This window comes from Lasioglossum baleicum, chromosome 20 (genome assembly GCF_051020765.1).
Source record: "Lasioglossum baleicum chromosome 20, iyLasBale1, whole genome shotgun sequence".
Lineage (NCBI taxonomy): Eukaryota > Metazoa > Arthropoda > Insecta > Hymenoptera > Halictidae > Lasioglossum > Lasioglossum baleicum.
The window spans coordinates 1,275,535-1,296,481 of NC_134948.1; the positions used below are offsets into that span (position 1 = coordinate 1,275,535).

Below are 20,947 nucleotides of genomic sequence, written 5' to 3' on the forward strand. Positions count from 1 at the left end.
GTCCGTCGGCGCCGAGTACCGCTTTTCAATTAAGGCTTGCAACGATGGCACAGGAATCCGCAATGAACGGCGCAAATCATGAAATACTTTCGCGATCGCCCCCCCCCGCCGCCGCCTCTCCCTCCACCATGCAAATGACCCCTTTAATTTCAGCCGAAATCCGAGAACTTCCCTACCACAGCCGGAATTAATTAATCAAACAGCACTCGGGCACAGGAAAACCAACCGGAATCATTAGGAAACTTTGACCAGCGGTGGACAGATGATTTTTAACGAACCTCTGTATTTATCACGTTTCTTTCACGTCCTCCTTTGAGCGAGACCGGTGTCCGCTGATGGCTGGGAAAATGGACGCAATGACCGTGCGGGTAATTATGCTCTCGAATGCACTTCTCATTCAATTAATAGGACGTTCTTCCGGAGCACTCTGCTGGTACATTATACCGTAACTTTGGATAGAAACTTTCGTACAGGTTCCTCGAAGATTGGCGAAAAGCTTCACAAACTTTCGAAAAAATCGGACAATCAACGCCTGGATCTCTTCCTAAACCCCTGAGATCCCAGTGTCGGCCCGGCGCGGCGCGGCGTCGCGTTAATCTGGGTGCATGGATACACAGCGAGAGTTTCGTGGATCCCGAAATTCCCGGGCCAATCTATCCAGGAGGTCAGTAAACAGATCCGGGGGAGGGTTGCCGAGGCCAGTGTAATTTTCCGGGGAGTTTCGGGGAATCGGGTGTTGTTCTTTGGAAAATTACAGCGGCGCTGTTCTAATTATTAGGGGATGCTGGCGCGGCGTGTCGGTGGCAGCTAACAAGCAATTTAAATGTGCATTCATCAAACGGCCGCGCGGCCAACGCGTGCAGACTTACTGGTCGTATCGAATCCGTCCTCGAAAGGGCATCTCTGTTTGATCGTTGTCGAGGCTTTAGTCGGCGGCCAGCAGAGCAACGAGTCCCAGACCTGTTCGCACCACAGCTCTGCAAAACGAAAAACGGGACGTCGGCCCGAACCTTATTACTGTCGCTCGCGGAAGTCGGCTCACCACTCCTCAATCCCCTTTCTCTCACTATCTCGACGCCACCACCGTGCGATACAATTTGATATTGAACCACGGAGAGCGAGAGAGTGTCATAGAGAGAGAGAGAGAGAGAGAGAGAGAGAGAGAGAGAGAGTTCGCTCGAAAAGACGTTCTTTTGCAATGAGGAACTTCCTTACTCGGTCAGTGTTGTCGGCTACCATCAGCCTTTTCACCAATCCGCACGCTGCTCGAGCTTTACGAATTTTTAGAGATCCTTTCTCACAAGTTTACCTCGGTCAAAGGCTTTCCATCTGATTTTTGTTGATCTCATAATACGAAATAGTGTCTGTGCATTCATTTTTAATTGAAAAATTTACGTAAAAGATTCTACACTCCTCGAAAGAAGTGAGCGGATATAGAGGAAGAATGGTAGAAGAATTGTAACCTTAAGGGGAATTCAATAAAATTATACATACACTCCTTAAAAGAATTAAGGGATCACCTCTGCGAACTCGAAAAATTGCTACTAGTTTACACGATCATAACTCCGGCCAAAATTGCTGTATCGATATCGTTGAACAACGGTTTGAAAGCGTGAAACCTCTAGTTTCGGATGCTCTGTTTCAAATTGCTGCTATGTTGGTTTTTTTACAAAGTTATAGCGAGATAAAGACAACATTGTTGCTTAACAAAAATTTTGTGCAACCTTTGTGTAACCTAACCCTTTGCACTCGGACCTATTTTAACTGGAAAATTACACATTTCTTTCAACCTAGAATAATTCCATTCTATATTAATCCTTTTATTTGCATGAATATGAAATTGATATAATGCCTCACACAATACTTAAATGTTTTGTAATTCATTAGATACTAACATATTTAGTAATGTAAACAATATTTTGAATAATGGTACAGCAATTTTTAGTGGCGCCTCGGAGTCGCCACTCGAGTGTTAAGGGTTAATTCTTTTGAGAATGTATTAGCCATCAAAGTTCTTCGAGAAACGTCTTCTTAAGGAAAGTAGGATTCCATCGAGAAATACGGCGCAGTCTGACATACCGTTGACTTTTCTACTCGAATGTGTGACAACTCCTTCAAACAACCTGTTCAGCCTCACATATCATTGACTGTTCTACTTGAATGTATGATTCCCCGAAGAAATGCATTCGGTCTGACATATTATCGATTTTTCTACACAGAGGAGAAGAATATTATTAGTTTATTTTATCCACCTGTGAAAGAGTTATACAGTTCGTTCGAAAAACCTATTTTCAATCCGGTGTACAATTTATAATCTTGTTCTGGTTAGATGTACGACTTCTTGGAAAGAAGGCACTCGGTCTGACAGACCATTGATTTTGCTACTCGGAAGCAAGTAATGATGTAATTTCTCGAGTTCGCTGGGAGCTCAGCGCGATACGTTTAAGAAATGCATTCTCTCCGACGTTTCACTGCCTCTTCTGCTTGCGAGCAAGTAATTTAAAAAAAAGTATTAGGGCCACACATATATGTCAACCGCGTTTTCGATAATCTCCCAACTGAATTTAGGGGATGAAATCGATGGAGAGTGGATCCGACGTGTAAAAATAGTTGTCGAATGTGTAATAGGATTATTGGTTTGCGGTTAGAATACAGAAAAAAATGAATAAAAATTCTGAACGTGTCCTGTCGAACGCGGACGTTCTCAACAATATTCTCAAATTGATTTTTCTTGGAAACGAAGGATAGTCGCGAATCCTTGTGCGACCGCAGGAGTCATCCTTGAAAAGGATCACAGGTGTTGCAACTAATTCCACCAACCGTCGAAAAGTTTTTTTTAAACTTTTCTCTGTTTCGCGAAACTCGATGGAAACATCCGGTTCCGTATTTTTTCCTCTTTCAGGGTGAAAACGACACTTGAAACTCGTGTCTCTAGTTGTCCAACGCAGATACAAAAGGAATTGTTACACTTTGTAAAGAATAAATTCAGGAACAGTTCTCTGAACAATTTTTAATGTCTCTAGCAATTTTGAAAGTACAGGAATGTTCTCAAATGTTCTAAAAACCAGAATGTAATAAGAACAATATCATTTCGATTTGACTACGGAATAATCCGCTCAGATAAAAATGTGATTTTACAAAGGGGGATGGTCCCGCCCCGAAAAATTTACGAAATGGCAGTTTCGCTATTTTATACAGAGTAAAATCGATTGGCACACTGTCAAAGGAAGTTCCTCGCCGGGAAATGTTGCATCCCTCGGCTAAAAATATTAAAATGGATACTCACCACCCGCGGGGGGGATGAAGTCTTTGTACCTGCCACTGCAAAAGTCCCGAGTGCTATTGCCTATGGCATTAGCCGCATCCATCTTGCTTTTAATTGTCCATTTCCTAACCTTTCGTGTGTTGCTGCCTCTACATATTTACCCCCCACCCCTTGCACACCCGAATCAATAGAGATTTCTGCTGGGACTCGAACGCAAGGTCCGTTTCGCCCCACTGTCGTCGCGCGTCCACATTCTTCGCTCCTCTATCGGACTTCTGCCGTTGAAGCAATCGAGTTCCGGTTTCGAATCGAATTTTGCACCCCCTGTTTTCTACCTTGAACTCTCTCTCAGTCACTCGTCGCGAATCTCGACCGCCTTTTATTTAGCATCTCGCAGAGCCTAACGGGACGGGAAAAGCTCCTTCGCAACAATCATTCGAGTCCTTTGAAATACTAATCCTGTCGCCCTCCACTTCGCACTCCACTTCAACCCCCGCGCATATTATTCCGTATATCCAACCACTCTCCAGCTTTAATCGAACGATGTAATTAATCGATTTACCTAAGCTTTCGGTCTGTAATCATTTATTTCTGTTAGGGGTGGCTCTGCGAAGCCCCACAAATTATTCCACAGCTCCCACGCAGAAGATCGAGCCACTTTCACTGTTTAATCACACTCTTCTGCTTCGATACGATTTGTTCTATTTATTCACCGAAGACTTTGGTGCTTTGCCCGGCTCCACAATTTATTGTTCCCTCGCGTGACAGTTAATCGGTTTCGCACTGTTCGAACATCCTATACCCTTCGCTGGAAGGGTAGGATTAATTTATTTGTCGAGGGTCGCGGTCTCTTCGCCCTTTTTGTTATTACGCGGTGGTTTTCAATAGCCCCACGATTTATTTCATAGCATCGACGCGCAATGCTAAATCACTTTCACTGTTGCGCAACCACTCGACCTACATGGAACGGCAGAATTAATTTATTCGCCAAGGGGAACAGTCTTTTTACATTTACTTTACAAAGGGATGGTTCCCAGCAGCTCCACAATTTATTCCATCGTTCCTCCACGCACGCGGTCAAGTCACAGTTACTGTTTAACCACACTCCGCCGTAGACAGAGGGGTGTAATTAAATTTTTGTGAAAGGTTGTCCGGCACTCTTGCACTTGTTTCACAAAGGGGTGGTCTTCAGCAGCTCCACAATTTATCTCATCGCTTTTTCACGGAGAAAGAGAGGTCACCGCTGTGTGAAAATTATCCCCCGTGCTCTTGAACGTTTGCAAGTAATTTATTTAGCGAACCCAGTGGTCCTCGCGCGAAATTATTATTTAAACGCATGGTTTTCATCCCTGCAATAAATTCCGCTGGCCCATCACGTAACATTAAATCACTCTTATCGATTCAACCACCCTCCGGTGCAGCTGCAAGGGTGCGATTCACATTTACTTGCTGAAAATTGTAATCCTCTTGCATTTGCCATTTAAAGGGGCGGTTCCCTGCGACCCGATAAATTATTTCACAGCTTCTCCGAGCAAGCGTAAGTAACGTCCACTATCCAACCACCCTATAAATTTATTAGTGTGATGCAATTAATGTATTTGTTGATGGTGCTGGTCCCTCGGCATTTATTTTTCGATGGCGGGCGGTCTTCCTTCCCCTCCGATGCAGAGTTTTCGTCTGCAACAGAAAATGGAGTGCTGTCAGCTCGGTTTACGTTAGTCGGTCGCGACGACAATTGTGACTGACAGTTTGAAAGCAACAATTCAATTTTTCTTCAATATTTATAGCTCAATCCTGTCCCATTGCTTCTTGATTTATGAACCGAACGGTATTCGATCTATTACGAATTTTCCATGCGCGTTAAATGCCTATTAATCCACGGTTAAATTCGTTTGATCTCACCCTCCCCGCTCCGTCCCCCGATCGTCGAAACTAATTTGTCCAGGGCCGGACGCGCCGCGGTTAATTTATTAAGGAGACATAGGACGTGGTTTCAAAACTGACAGGAACCCTCGCTGTAACTGAAATTCCAGTTCTATAGCGATAGCGAGCGTTATCGCAGGCCGGGTCGAAAACTACCCCCCGAAATCAGATACGCGGTTTTTCAAGAGTGGAAAATGTTATTTAATACCATTCTCTCTCTCAATTTCACGGATGCAATTGGTTTGCGAAATAACGCCGAGCTTTTTGTCGGACTCTTCCACTTAGGATGAAACACGAGGATTGTGCTCTTTGTAAATGAATCCTGTGCGAATAAAATGATATTTTCTGGAATGAAGAACAGTTCTGTAGAGATTACGGAATGAAGTGCATTAACAAATGAGTGAAATATGATGTATTTTAAAGTGTGATATTGGGCTGGGGACGAAGTTTCTTGGTATTTTAATGCAGAAACGAATCAAGATTTTTCCATATTTTAAATGGAGTTTACTAAATCAAGTATGCGCCGTTTTGATCGACCACCTTTTGCCGTTTTTGAGGTACAGCCATAATTCTGAAACCGACGAAATCTGCGTCAACATCAAAGAACTTTCGATAAAAATGAGATAGAACGATGAAATTCTTTTTTAATGAAAGCTGAAACTTTGCAGAATATGGGATAATTATGGAGATTGTGGTACGAACGTTTTTTAACCTTGAAAGACTTCGTTAAACTTGCACAATTTCAAGAGAATTGTGCTTTTTCCAATACCACGCGCGGAAAAAATTTTTTTTTAACGTGCGACACATCATTTCCCATGGATTTTTTCACGCTGATTTCAAATCTGGTTTCAAAATTTATCTACGACCTCAGGATTTTGCAAGAAATCGATTTTTGTGAACACAACTTATGAAATCATTTTTTCGTTGAAATGATTTGGTAACCCACTAGTTTGAAGGAATATTGTATGCTCATATATAAAACACATTAAAAATAATCATAATGAAGTATTTGAACGTTTGCTTAAAATCAGCGTGAAGAAATCTACGGGAAATGATGTGTCGCATGTTAAAAAAAAATTTTTTCCGCGCGTGGTATTGGAAAAACCACAATTTTCATCATGAAATTCGGCAAGTTTAACGAACTCTTTCAAAGTTAAAAAACATTCGTACCATAATCTCCCTATTTCTCCCATATTCTGCAAAGTTTCAGCTTTAATTTAAAAAAAATTTCATCGCTCTACCTCATTTCTATCGAAAGTTCTTTGATTTTGACACAGATTTCGTCGGTTTGGCCCATAGGGCGGCGGTAGTGTATTCACTAACTTTAAACACAGCTGCCATAGGTAAAAAATTGTCGCAGCTAGTTCATGGGGTGCTCAATCGAATCGGCAGAATCTCTGCTTCAATCTGACTTTCGGGTCATGGGATCTCGATCATTCCTTGCCGAGATATAGCGAGTTAAAGGAAAAATGGAAATTGTGCATATTCTAAGCATATTTTTAGAAACACCTGGTATATCGAAATGTTAATGAAATTGAAAAAACAAAAGGAGTGCCTCGAATAGAAAGAAACGCTCTTTCTATTGCTTTTTTGCACAAGATTCTGCGACAACTTTTTCGCTTTCTGGAGCCAGTTAAAGTTAAAAAGTCGATATTCACTTCCATGTTGAATAACTCGAATAAAAAAAATCGCACAATAACCAACAACCACACATTTTACACAGGAAAGATAGCCCTTCCAAATGATATTAACGCGATTTATCAAAAAAATTTGTTTCTCCCCGTGTGATGTTACAAAGTTGCACAAAATTTTTATTAATCGTCAATGTTGTCTTTATCTCGCTATAACTTTGTAAAAAATCAACAAAGCAACAATTTGAAACAGAGCGTCCGAAACTAGAGGTTTCACGCTTTCAAACCATTGTTTAACGATATCGATAGAGCAATTTTGGCCGGAGTTATGATCGTGTAAACTGGTAGCAATTTTACGGGTTCGCAGAGGTGATCTCTTAATTCTTTTGAGGAGTGTATGACCGCGGATCTTTATGTAAAATTAAGAAACAAAATTTCTCTAATCATTCATAATAAATGCATCAATATGTACGTTTAATTAAAAGGTACTAACTAACATTTGTTTTGTAGTAAACTTTCGATATACACAGGAGTGGATTATGTAACAGAATACTAAAATAGGATATCCGTTATGCGTCAGGCTTTTCTACTTAGGAAGAATAGTAGAAATGCACCGTGTCTGACTATTGCCTGGTTATTCTGCTTGAATAAGTAGATGCGCGAAGCATCCTTCCGATTGAAGGGTCTGACTACTACAAAACTGCTCCACGTAGAAACCGGAGTATTCTAAAGGGCATCTTTTTACTCGCGTTTTGTGAAACAAAGGCACCTACACTTTTTCGTGAGCTCAGTAGTTTAACCAGTTTCGTGTTTTTTAGTCGCCGGTGTGCACTGTGCAGTAAATATACACACAAGGAAAATAAAAATGTTCACAGACCCCTCCACCGTGAATTACGTAGTATATTTTTTACAGAATCCCTTCGTGAAACGTGAAAGCAAACACGAATAATTATATTAAAATCCATTTCTCTGCGATATCAATTCGTTGAAAAATTCAATATCCCAATAATAATTATGATGTGTAAACAGACAGTGCTGTGAAACGAATAAAAGATTGATTTGCATCGAAAACGTTGTATTCCAAAATTTTCTGAAATACATATCTATAAAAAGCTTGCGGAATTGATGAAATAAAATATTCGATACTGTTTGATGCGTTTAAAATATTTTGATGAAATGTTCGGAGGGGATTTGGCTAGGAGGATCAAGGTTAGGCTCGGGATCCTCGATCATTAGGCCTTGCGCCGGAGACGAATCATTTCCAGGCCAGCTGGCATTTTGTTAGAACTTCTCAACTATTAGAGGCACTGCAATGAAATTTTCGCTAATAATATTTCGAAATAGTCATTCTTAACTGTAAATATTATTTAATATATGTCTATTGATTAGAGTTCGATACGAGAGAGAGCTCGTTTTAGGCAAAATGTCACTGAATTTCTCGTCCGGACCACTGTGCGCCGCGCCGGTCGGAACCCATCGAGTCGTTAACGCGAAACTGGCAGGGAAGATGAGGCACTTTTCAAGATTCTCGGGAAAATTCGAGGGTCCCTGGTAATTTCGCGGCTGGTCTACCATCTGAAATCCCGAGATCGCTCCGACGAGGCTGGTTGAAAGCTTCGCATCGCCCTGTAATCTTCTACTGTACGCAGAAAAGCTCGAAACGAGGGTTTAAAACAACACTTCCTTGATCCTCGAATTTTCTTCAATACCTCGTTATCCGTTCCATCGTTCTACAGTACCACAATTTTCAAATTGAGAAGCTTGAACACTAAACCTGCCGAGTTCTAAACATGGTCATTTCAAGTTCATAGTATAGTACACTGTTAAATTCGTCTCGACGTCAGAAACAATCCCATGACGTCCAAAGCATGTGGTGTCATTGAAAAATGTCAAGGTGACCTTTGCTTTTTCACGTAAAAAAGCATTCTTTCAGATTTAAGAATATGTGAACATGTAGCTCGCCAAGTGTACTGAGAAACTTTTGTCTAAAACATTTTTTAATTTCACTACTGGGGAAATATGTTTCTTCTATCGATCGTAGTTGCTGATAATTTTTCAATGTTTTCGACGCAACGGTTCGATCGTTTATTACGAATTATAAAGCAACTTTGCTAATTGTCAAACAGAATCAACGTTTCGATCCCAGTTCAGATCTTTTCCAAGATTTATTTGAATCGCGTCTGTAAATTAAATATGTTTTTGTAATTTTGTAAAAAACAGAAATACTATTATAAATGATTGATTGTAAGAAAAATTGTTCATAAAGACACACTCACTTGCTTTCGGGAAAATAAATTGATTAGTTGTTTTATAATTCGTAATAAACGATCGAACCGTTGCGCCGAAAACATTTAAAAATTTACTACTGGAAATGCCTAAAAAATGGCGACATAACTTAACGGACACAGCCTGTAGATTTTCTGTGATTTTGATTATACGTGCTCGAAACAGTCGTTGGTTTTATCGAGAAACGCATTTCGTCTGACAGTTTGTTGACTCTTCTACTCAGAAGTGCAATTTCTTCGATAAACGTGTTCAGGCTGACAGATCATTGGTTTTTCCACTTGAAAGCGGGAAGTGCTTCGCTGTAATTTATTATACTCTTCAACCTCAGCGACGTCTAGACTATTTCAGGACACACTGAATCTGACATTTCATTGATTCCGTTATTCGGAAGTAAAATCGAAGGCCGTCCGACCTTTACCACGCATTTCTACTAAACAGATTTGCAGATTCAATGGTTGACCTGACCTTTCCTTGACTTTCTCTACTTAGGAATACTTCGCGATGTGATGAACAGTGTCTGATCGTGTTTTGTTACATCGGGACGCGAGCGAGTGGGAGGCAAACGTGTCTGACCTGTTCGGGGTTTTTCTACTGCAGCCTCGAGAGAAGTCTCTCGAAAGAAAACTGTTTGAATAATGCTCGACTTTTCCACTGCTGTTCCGTTACGTTTCTGTAGAACAGTCCACGTATAATTTACGCGTGTTGTTCAAAGAAGGTTAATTAGAATTTATACGCAATTTTCACCTTTGATGATTTAAAAATATGAAAATATTAAAAAACCTCTCTCTGCGTCGGAATTACTATTTGAACGATTCAGGTAAACGTTTTCGCTCAGCAAGATGGTCGAGTGTTTAAAAAAATAAATACGAGAACACCTTCGACATAAAATGCGTGCCCGATATTATGAAATACCCTCTTCTGTTTACGCTTGTGAACAATAAATAAATGAACGCGTCGAGAAACCATCTGCTGTTTAGTTTATCTGGAAAATATATTTTCAATACAATTGTATTTAACTCAATTCTACATATTTCAGAGGAACTGCGAATTAATCAACTTTCCAATTATTCGTTTATGTCGAACGCTGTTTCCCGGAAAGCAATATAAACACAGTCGACAAATCCATCACAGGCTGAATAATTCGAGGCAGAACCTTTGAGCTGTCCGGGAAAACAATATGAAGATATTGTCTGGTCGATCTGAAACGAAGTATCTCGGTGGAAAAATCAACAGAAGATATAAATCAACAGATATGGCAAGCAGAACACATTTTTCTAACGAAACGCTTACGCTTTTAACTGAGAGGCGTTAAGAACCTCACTAACGACTAGCAACGAGTGCTTTGCATGACTTCGACGTTCGTGTCACGATAAATCGATAGCGTGCACGGAGATACGAATGGGGATCAAAATTTTTATTAGGAAACTTTCACCTAACGCGCTCGCTGAAACCTACAAACAGATCCCCGGGAGAGTTGAAACTTGTTTCGACAGAGTTTTCGGCGATGGACTCGTCGCAATCGCATCATCCCTTTAACATAGATTCGATCACGTATTTCTATCCCCGCGCACATTTCACTCTTTAATATTTTCGCTTACCGCGAAATTGAATTTCTGAAAACCCGAGTTTAGAAAAAGTCCCAGCGGTGTATCGGGGGTCGATGATAAATTTTCCTTTTTTTATAGTAGTATTTAATTACGAAGGAATGTAATTATTGGATAGTAACGATGCTTCTGGAATCTCGTTTATATCTGTAAAATGAAAAAATGAAAAAAGTTAAACCGACTTCGAAAAAACGCACTAAAAAGTATGAAGTAATTTCCATGTAATTTATGTGAATACACACGAACTTAAATACAGAAAATCCTTAAATTCTTCTACATGCTTTCACATGTTAATGTATCTTCTCTTCCCACACCTACTGATTTCCAAGCCCACCATATTCCATGGAAATTATCTCATACTTTTTAGTGCGTTTTTTTCGAGAAGTCGGTTTAATTTTTGTTTTTATTTCACACTTTTTAGTGGAACGAGCAGAATTTGTAGAACAGCGTTGGATGGTTTTCCGGTCTTATTGGTTATTTGAGAGATTGCAAAATTTGTTTTCAAGGGACCAATCGGGAGACATACCCTACAAAATGCAAAATGTTTCGTCCTGATTGGTCCATCCATCTCGGAGTAATCGGTGAAACAATACATTTTTCGCAAATAACATCGTAAGGAATAAAACAATGCAGAATTTGTTTTCAAGGGACCACCCCGGGTACATACTCTAGAAGATGCAAAAGGTTTCTTTCCGATTGGTCCATCCATCTCGCCGTAATCGGTGAACATACATAGAAAAGAAGCGAAAAAAAGATAAAGGCATATACAGATCGAATTGAGTAACCTCCTCCTTGTTCGAAGTCGGTTAAAAATGAGAATAGTAGAAAAGTACCAGGGTCGAAAGAGGTCGATGTAGGAGAAGGGTCGGGAATAAAAATCGTTCCCCGGTTTGTTGAAGAGCAGAATTAGAGGCGAGAATGGTCTCATTAGCAAGCGGTGTGTAAATTTTCGAATTTTCGCCGGAGCCATTTGCCGGAGAGCGGTGAAAATATAAAGGGGGATCTCGTGTGTGTCTGAGAGGCTGGCAATCTCGTGGAAATAGCGAATCAAGGCTTACGGGCGCGGGCGGTGCGGTGCGGTGCGGTGTGTGGAACTTATTTATTCATACGTTCTCCCGCGGAGTGATCACGGAGTGCGAGTATTTGCGCGCGAGCGGTTCCGCAGCGGAACGAATGGCCTGCGGAATTTGCATGTGGAAACGGCGCGACGTGACCAGCGTGTCTTCCGGATTCGCGAGCACGTGATTACGTCGGAGATTGCCCACGCGACCGTGACGAAGAAAAATCGGCGAAAAAGAAGGAAAAACAGAAAAACGAACACGAAAAAAACAAAAAAGAAAAAACGAGGAACAAGACCGGAGGGAGAGTCGTGGCGTTAATGACTCCGGGGACGAGATGGAGACCGCGAAAATTCACGGCGTTGTTTTTCCCAGATTTTCCTGGCGAAAACCCAGCAGCCGTCGCGAACTTCTAGCCGGCTAACGAGCGCCGTTAACCCCCGACCGTTGCATACACTTTCGACATTGGATATATTGGTTCCGCCGGCGCACAGTGGGACCTTTCGTCCAAATCGGAGACAAAATCAAAGAACTTTCGATAGAAATGAGGTAGAGCGATGAAATTTTTTTAAAATTAAACCTGAAACATTGCAGAATATGGGAAAAATAGGGAGATTATGGTAAGAACGTTTTTTAACGTTGAGAAAATTCGTTAAACTTGCACAATTTCGAGGAAATTGTGGTTTTTCCAATACCACGCGCGGAAAAATTCTCGAAATTTTTTGTATTGAGATTCGTAGAAGACTGTGTACTGGTTACTTTGTGTAGGAAACATTTATTTGTCACACCACCGGAAATACTAAATTTTTAAATGTTTTCGGCGGCAACGGTTCGATCGTTTATTACGAATTATAAAGCAACTTTGCTAATTGTCAAACAAAATCAACGTTTCGATCCCAGTTTGGATGTTTTTCAAGATTTATTTGAATCGCGTCCTTAAATTAAATATGTTATAGTAATTTTGAAAAAACAGAAGTATTGAATGATTGAATTGATTGAAATCTTGAAAAAGAGATCCAAACTGGGATCGAAACGTTGATTTCGTTTGACAATTAGCAAAGTTGCTTTATAATTCGTAATAAACGATCGAGCCGTCGCGCCGAAAACATTAAAAAATTTAGTATTTCCGGTGGTGTGAGACGAAAAAATGTTATTGTAACGAGAGTTTTTAATAACTTTAATTAATATTATCGTTTCTGAAATATTCTGAATGTAATGGACATTTAAGAAACATTGTACATTCGTTAAAAATCGATATGAGGACTTTGATTTTTCAGCTCGTCGGATCAGAAAACCGTGATACGGGAGATTTCGACTGATGAAAACGCTTCCTGTTGATTTTACTCTGTTCGGCATATTTCGGAGCTCTCACAGCCGGTCATATTCTCTTGTCGATGTGTTTGATCGCCGTGGGTTACGCTCAAAGTACGATGATAAATCCTAGATTCGGTTGGCGGTGGTTTGAAGATGTTGCGAGTGGTTTGAACGCGTTCTGGCGACGATTCAGCCTTCATCTCCCTTTTTCAGTATGTTTGTTCGTGTAGCTTGCTCGCATATTTTGTTGGATGGTGGGTAGCGGCAATGTTTGAACGAGTCTCATATGGGAACTGTTTCCCAGCAGTTCTAGTTAGAAATTACTTATTGATCGGTAAGATGTTTGTGTAAATACGATGAGAAAGACAGAGTTGAAATCGTCTGACCCCGTTTCAAGGTCGTCACTGAGCCTAGGAAATTGAATGTTTCCTCAGAGGCAGAGGAAATCGATTCAGACGCAACGAAGATGTGCATCGACATCTACTGCAGTCGTTCATTACCATTTGAATGCGACGCGGGATAGGGGTGACGAGGATACGCAGGCGAAATGGCAAATTGTAGGTTAGGATTTTGTGCCCACAGGATTTCCCGTCCAGAAGAATGGGACGAATTTTGGAGCAACCTCTCTTTTGTCACCTGACGAAACCCGAGGGAAACGCGGAAGAATCGAAAATCGATCGGCCCATGGCAAAAGGGATGATCTCTGGAGGAAGAGAATGAGCGTAGCCGTGCGCGAGTAAATCATAAATTCGTCAGTGTCCTGCCCTGACCGTAGACGTCTATCGAGAGGACAAAGAGCAGCGCCGAGCTTCTGAATGGAAATAATGAATCCGATCCATCCCCCGATTTTTCCGAGCGATCTAACAATTAGGGTGTGCGCCAGTTCTTCGGTCCTTTTCAAATCGCTTCGAATACCGAGGGTGCTTCAAACCTCGCTCGAACCAGGTCAAAAATATCAAACCAAGTTTCTTAAACACAATTTGTACCCAAAACTGCTAGAAAATTGTCAGACATAATTAAACGCGATCAAATCTCAAAGATTGCTCGCAGAAGCATGATTGGATAAACGTACGTCACGCTTCGCTGCACAGATTAAAGTCGCAACTGGTTAAACTTGCACAAACATAGCCCCAAACCAGGCTACGCGATTGGCAAACATACTGAACGGGGAAAATGGCGGCTGGATCGTCGCCAGAATGCACGGATATGCATCAGCCCCGGTCGCATTCCTACACGGATAGAATTCAATGCCAGTTTCGCTGACAGGATCGCCTCTCCTCATTGGCTTTCGAGACCGCCATTCAATATCGCAGTGGAGGGAAAAAATTGACAAGCCACTCCCTATTCATTATTGAACGTTCTTTAAAATGATCAATTATATTCCCAGAAGTTCGTGCACTAAAATAATTCTGCATAATCCGGAATGGCTATTCGAAAACTGATTGTGGCGCACGATTAGGCGTGTGTCTTCCAACGTAACCAGATACAATTTCGCCCGCTTTGACGCATTAGTTTCGTCTTTTCGCGCGCATAAACACGTTTCCGCCACATTGTTCCCAACGAGAGCGCATTATCGCTGCGTCTACCTTCGACCTCGATTGCCAGCCGGTTACCTTTTAGTCAAAGGTTCAGAAATTTCATTTCCTGCCGCGTTTTTCGTCGGCCACGATCTCGTTTTAATCCCCCGCGGAGGAATTCCCCTTTGTTTTCGTCGATTTCGCGAGCCAGTCGATAAATAAATGGCGAGAACAAGTTGGGAGGAGAAAGCCTCTTGGCAAACTGTTTGCAAAAGTAGCTCGGAACTGTACCAGGTCGTGGACAGGTGCAACGAACGCCAGTTACCTCGTTCAATCCCGGTAAATTAGCGAAAGCTGAAAGAAACCGTTCTCCGCTTTCTCATTTTCCCCGCTTCGCAAATTGAATTTATAAATGTAGGATATCCTTTGAGGCGCTGGACAATACACTCTGCGACTGGATGCGATACGTATTACCGAAGGACGTGGACGAAATTCACCGGAAAACTGACTTGTTGTCAGAACCGACAACGTTGCGAGCAGTGCTCGCGCTGATCCTCGGCTTGACCTATTTCCACAGGGTGTCTCAGTCGCGAACGGTAAAAATCTTCCACGACAAACCTTTCTGATAGAATTCTTTTCAGAATCATTTCTTTTTAGGAATTTTAAGATCGTCGATGTGTATTTGCACGACACCCTATATATTTTCTACTATAGCTTCGTGGAGCATGAAAAGACGAGTTCAATGAGTACCATGAACACACAGTTTGGATCGCTTGATCTCTGGTAAATCGTGTCCGAAATCTAATTTTTTACTATCAATTTCGAAAAATATCTAAGTTTCCTTTTTCGAGACACCCTGTATACAGCGAAGTGTTTCGCTGTCTCGGAGCGGTTCTCCGGCGTTCCTTTTCTTGGGAAATGAGAAAGGGAGAGGGGGGAAAAATGGAAGACCGCGGGGAATAACGAGACGATTGTGTCCCGCCGAACGTCGCCCGGGTAAGAATTGAAACCTTTGCGTCTCGCGGCTTTCATTTTCCAGTCGCTTTTCCGTCGTCCGATGTTGGATATTGTTTCCGCGGCGCATTCCGCGGATGCTCGGCAACCGTGCATAAAAGAACTCGAACCGCTGAAAGTTATCCTTTCAGAATTAGGGGCCGAAGCTTTGTGTGATTGCGCACGGACTGCTGCCCAAAAAAAGCAGGCAACATAGCCTATTGCCGACGGCTCTTTATCGATTCCAGGTCACTCTCGTCATCTCCGCCCGGTCCTAAAATCATTATATGTAATCACGGTTCGTTCACCCCCGAATTAAACACACTTTCGTTTGCTCCGGACACTCTGCAGCCGTTAAAGAACGTATGAACGACCTTTAAACTGAATGTCGTTTGATTGAATAGTACAAATTTTGTTTTGTATATTTCACTCTGCTATTCGTAGTAGGAATATCGTCGAGCTGTTCGTTTATTTCGCGTCCCACCCGGTGTACGAGCAGAATAGCGACAAATTGACAACGTTGGCAGATTCTGCGGGAAAAACTGCATCGACAACGTGCCATATAATTTTCCCGTACAGGTGTCCATTTCGGAGAAAATCGAGTTGGAATTTTCGCCGGGCATCAGCACTGGCAATAAGTAGAAACGGTGAGTTACGGCCAGACGTGTCTGCCATTCATTAGCATGCATGCCGTGCCCGTCTTCAAACTAAATTATCTCGGAAACGAGGCGTCGCGCGAAAAATTTCCATACCACGTTTCCGATTCAGTTTTTCTCGTAGACTCAGCCAATTTTCGTTCGATCGCGCTACGCATTAGCATAGCCTCGAAAAAATTGAGAAAACTGCGGAAGTGAGCGTGAAATTTGAAGTAGAACATTCTTGCCGATTCGTCATACGTGTTGGAAATTTATGTATATATGTATATACTGTATATTTATACTTTATTACTATTATAAAGGTGTTGACATTGCGGCCCCGACCTTCCGTCCTTGAAGAAAACCACCCCTTACGCCTAAGACGCCACGGTATCGTTGGATTTCAACGAGTAGCGCGGGCGATAACGATTTTCGGAGTTTCCGGTGAAACCAGCCAAGACGAGCTCTAATTTCGCCGGTGGAACGAAATTCATTAGAGTTCCTCATCGAGAAAGTTCTCGGCACCTTTGTGGCACGGTGACGGATACCCTCGGCCAGCAGTTCAGCGAATCGCGGAAACTTCCGGCGAAATTGCGTAATGGCAATCAACGATGATTTCGGAGGTAGCACGTGGCCGGTGCTTCGGCGCCGATAATGCGATTGCCTGGACCATCGGTGAACGGCGAATTTAATGAAAGAAAGGGGAAACCGCGATGTGGCGATGGCTCAACGATGTTACCACGATCCTGGGAAAACGGAGACCTCTATTATTCGTCGCTCAGCACACGGGCTGAATCAACAGACACCACGAATCTCTACAATTCTGTACCTCGAATAGAGATTGAATAACAATAAAAATTAATATCAGGTGACCCTGAAACCAGGAGATAAATTATCTTATTCAAATCAACAGAGAGATAGCTTTTATCTTTGTCAGATGTTAGGAGTCGTTCTTTGGTCGAAGCGTTAATTGATTTTCTGTAGAATGATTGTTGAGTTATTTATGAGCGGCAGTCAGGCAAGAAGATATTCGAGCGTTAATATCGATTAAACGTCTCTGTTACGAGGAGCGGCCTCTTGAACGGAAACTTCGAGGAAGTAAACGCTGAGTCGCCGGTAAGACTCTGCAATGTCGAAATTAAAACAGCCCCTAAACTAATTAACCGTTGTCGTAAAGAGCTTAGTATGACTTTCGCGAGGGATGGGAACCGTTGTTAAAGGTTCCGTAGTTAAATTATTTAAATTGTTCCCTGAACACGCCGACAGATCGTGGGAGGATAATTTTGCTAAAGGTCGTGACGAGGTCACAACGACGATACGTTTAACAATAAACACAATTTGTCACATATACAGTGGCCCGCAACAGTGTTCCCGATGTTTTGTCAGCGATTAGAAGCATTGTGCAAAAAAATTTTCCAAAAATTATCATTTACAAGGTTACATGCAAAAATAAAAGATGAACGTTTCAGTATGTGTATAACTAACATAGATCTACGAAACATATATTTTAAGCTTTCGTTAAGGGCCCAAATAAAGAAGTTTTAAAAAATGGCTTTTTTATTTTTGCATGTAACCTTGTAAATTATAATTTCTGGAAAATTCTTTTTGCACATCATTTGGTGAAGCAATGTTTCTAAAACGTTATTCTGTTTTAAAGGGCGTACGAACACTTTTGTGGGCCACTGTACAAATTAAGGAACGATTAAGAATCGAGAATTTTGACGGACCATATACCGGGCGACTAAAACAAGCAGACCACGAGCACCCTGGAAATTGCAAGCCACAACGAAACCACGGTGCATCGGCCTGCGTACGAAGGTGCCGGCTTAGGCCACGTGGTCGTCGACCCACGCGGTTTACAAAAAGGGTCCGACAACCGAAGGCGTTAATTGACGAACGACCAACAGGGAAATTAAACTTTCAGAGAAAGAGGGTTCGGTATTCTCACGCGTACACCTTCGGGTTTGATTGACGTGTCGGCATATTCACACACGCGGGCAGAGGCTTCGGGATTCTGACCTATAAAAAAAGAGCTGTCCTTGCCCGTCCGTGCTCCCCGGACCACCCCCGAACCGGCAATCGATTGTCCCATTTCACCGGAGATTCCGGTAGGAGTAGTCGCAAATGAAACCGTCGCGAAATCCAGCCCTCCTCCATTCGAGAGAGCCCACGGTATTCAAATCGGAGAAAGTTTTCCCTCCTACGCGCTACGCGCTACGGGACGGAGAGTCCACTCGCGGAGAGACCGCTGATCCGACCAACCTGATTGGACCCGCAATTCCGTTGATTGCAATCTCTTAATTCCCTTATAAATAATCCGCTCGATCGAAAAGAAAAGATGCGTGTCGAATATTATCCCGTGTTTCACACCCCCGCACAGTGGGCGAGAAACCGATCTTTTTGGACAAAAATCTGCTGGCAACTCAGTTTTTCATCGATTCAATTGGAATTTTTTTAAAAATGTTCGTGAAGGATTATACTTTGATGACGTGCTGCGCGAAAATCGTTAACTGTCGCAAGAAATCAAGAATCCTTATCTACAAAACCCAATAACTCCGATACTTCATCCGCCTATACTCTATACCATAAATTTGCATGTCCCAGCTGAGTTGCCGACACTTCTTAACCCTAAACCCTAAACCGCAAAATTTTAAACTGATTTTTGTCCAAAAAAGATCGGTTTCTCGGCCACTGTGCCCCGGCCGATCCGGCAGGTTCCAACAAAATCGAAGAGGGCAGCCCGTCGCGCCGCGCCGTCATCCCTGATTTTCGCAGTGCAGCCTTTGAACAGACTCGTCACCGGACGCCGGACGCGCATGTTTCTCGCGTTTCGCAGCTGGAATTTCCAGTTCTCGGGGGCGATTCTTCGGGGGTTTCTGTTTGCTTTGAATTTCGCCAGAAGCTGAAAGGGTATCTCGAGGATGCAGCCCGACGCCGACGCAACAACGTTGCGCCGAGTTTAATTGCGAGCAAACTCCCCGTTGAAATAGTACTGCTTTCGGATTCGGTGAACTTTTAAATGCATTCGGGACGACGCGTCTTCTATAGTGGTACGGCACCGTGACTTTTCGTGGGGCGTGGGATAGCGTTGTTCGTGACTGTGTTTCGTAATAAACAGATCTGGTGGTATCGCGTTCCGAGGAAATCGGACGGAAACATCGGCGTCTTAAAATTAATTGGACGCGGCAGAGCTCGTGGCACAGTTTCATCAAATCCGTGTTCGGAAGTTTGATATAGACGCGGGGAACGCGCGGTTGCTGATTTTAATTAGCCGCCAGCGTGATCGATGGTTGCTCTGATCCGATTACGGACACAGTCGTCGTTAACATCGGCTTCCGAAGACGTTCGCGAACCTTGTACCAGCGAATTAGCTTACATTTGTATGTTTACCGAACCGAGGTAATTATTCCTGGGACACCCTGCATACAATCATTATTAGAACAGTCACCGCGAGCAGCTTCTGAAGTTCATGGATCTCAAACAAATCGGATCCGGCACCGTTCTCTGGTGTAGTTATCGAAATTGATGGGTTACTTTCTGGCAGAGTTGGGCAAAAATTTAATCAACGATTGACGACTAAATTTCTACTTCAATCGTTAATCGCAATTAACAATTATTAATCTGCTCGTTTAGTCGTTAAAATTGTGGTTAACGATTAAATACTTATTAATCGTCAATCGGATAATTGATTAATGATTAACTGCTGAAATTTCGAAACGAAACACGTAATCAGAACTGTATGAATAACTGAAAAAAATGTAAACTGAGTTTAGGTGTATTGTCACTTGGTCCGTAATACAAATTCTGTTTACGTGCTTTTATGTTTTTTTTTTCGACGATTCCTTTTTTCAATCAACGATTGACGATTAAATCAATCGATTGAATCAATCGCCGATTTTTCGACGATTTCTTTTTTTAATCGTATACATTGATCAATCAATCATGATTAAAATTTTCATGGATTAATGCCCAACTCTGCTTTCTGGCCACCCGGTCTGCAGTCACTTATCTGGTTCATCGACGCGTACTGCTGCAGCCATCGCGCCCATTAACCGACCAATTTGCCCTCGAAAAACCAGCAGAGGGCAACGATCAAACGCGCGGGCACGGCTCACCTGTCGAATCACGGTGGCCTGAGATACTCCGTTAATTAGCGGCAAGGTATTCTCTCCTCGGGCAGAACCTACGTCGCACGAGCTTAACACATCGGCCGGGCCCCGTTCGATTCAACGCTCGTCTAATTACGGCGCGGCGCGGCACGGCGTTTCCGGGATCCGTGACGCGTCTGTGGTTCCCCGTACACCATCTTCCACGGATCAGTTATTTAAACATCCCGCCAATTATTCCCTTTGTCAGGAGGCTAGCCGGGATTACTTGGTTTGCGTTGATCCCACGGGGATTGGAGTTGGTCACAAGTCGGTGCCTCCTGTTCGACTTGGGAATCCTCTCCTGATGGGGAGGAGCGGAACCTGGAACAGAAAGAATTCGATCAGAGAATCAAGCCGTTCCACTGGACAGGCTGTTTGGGAACGTGATACCCTCGCTGATGGAGTCTCTGGTGATCAGTGTCTAATTGCAAAGTTGCTACCTCGGGCTCCACCAGAGCCAGCTTTGCTGTTAGCTGGGTAACTTGTTTAACGTATCACGCCGTAACTTTTGGTAATCGTAGTTTATAGGGGTTAGCTACTTAAGGAATTGTGCTCTTCTAAAGCCTGCGCTCA

The 20,947-nt window shown here is 42.6% G+C and overlaps 1 protein-coding gene across 8 annotated transcripts in view; it reads right to left on the reverse strand.

The window, feature by feature from the left end:
- Pdfr (Pigment-dispersing factor receptor) overlaps positions 1–20,947 on the reverse strand; it is a 63,590-nt gene that overhangs the window by 33,298 nt on the left and 9,345 nt on the right. For 7 of the 8 annotated variants that reach the window (XR_013011113.1, XR_013011111.1, XR_013011112.1 and 4 more), the window contains exons 2-4: positions 20,342–20,695; positions 3,287–4,942; positions 870–977 (exon numbers count right to left, since the gene is read on the reverse strand). Coding sequence is in view for 5 of the 8 variants with exons in the window: in XM_076443804.1 (XP_076299919.1) it covers positions 870–977; positions 3,287–3,368 (190 nt within the window). In the remaining 3 variants the exon portion in view is untranslated. The remainder of the gene's footprint in view (positions 1–869; positions 978–3,286; positions 4,943–20,341; positions 20,696–20,947) is intronic. The other variant, XM_076443805.1, reaches the window with a different exon arrangement.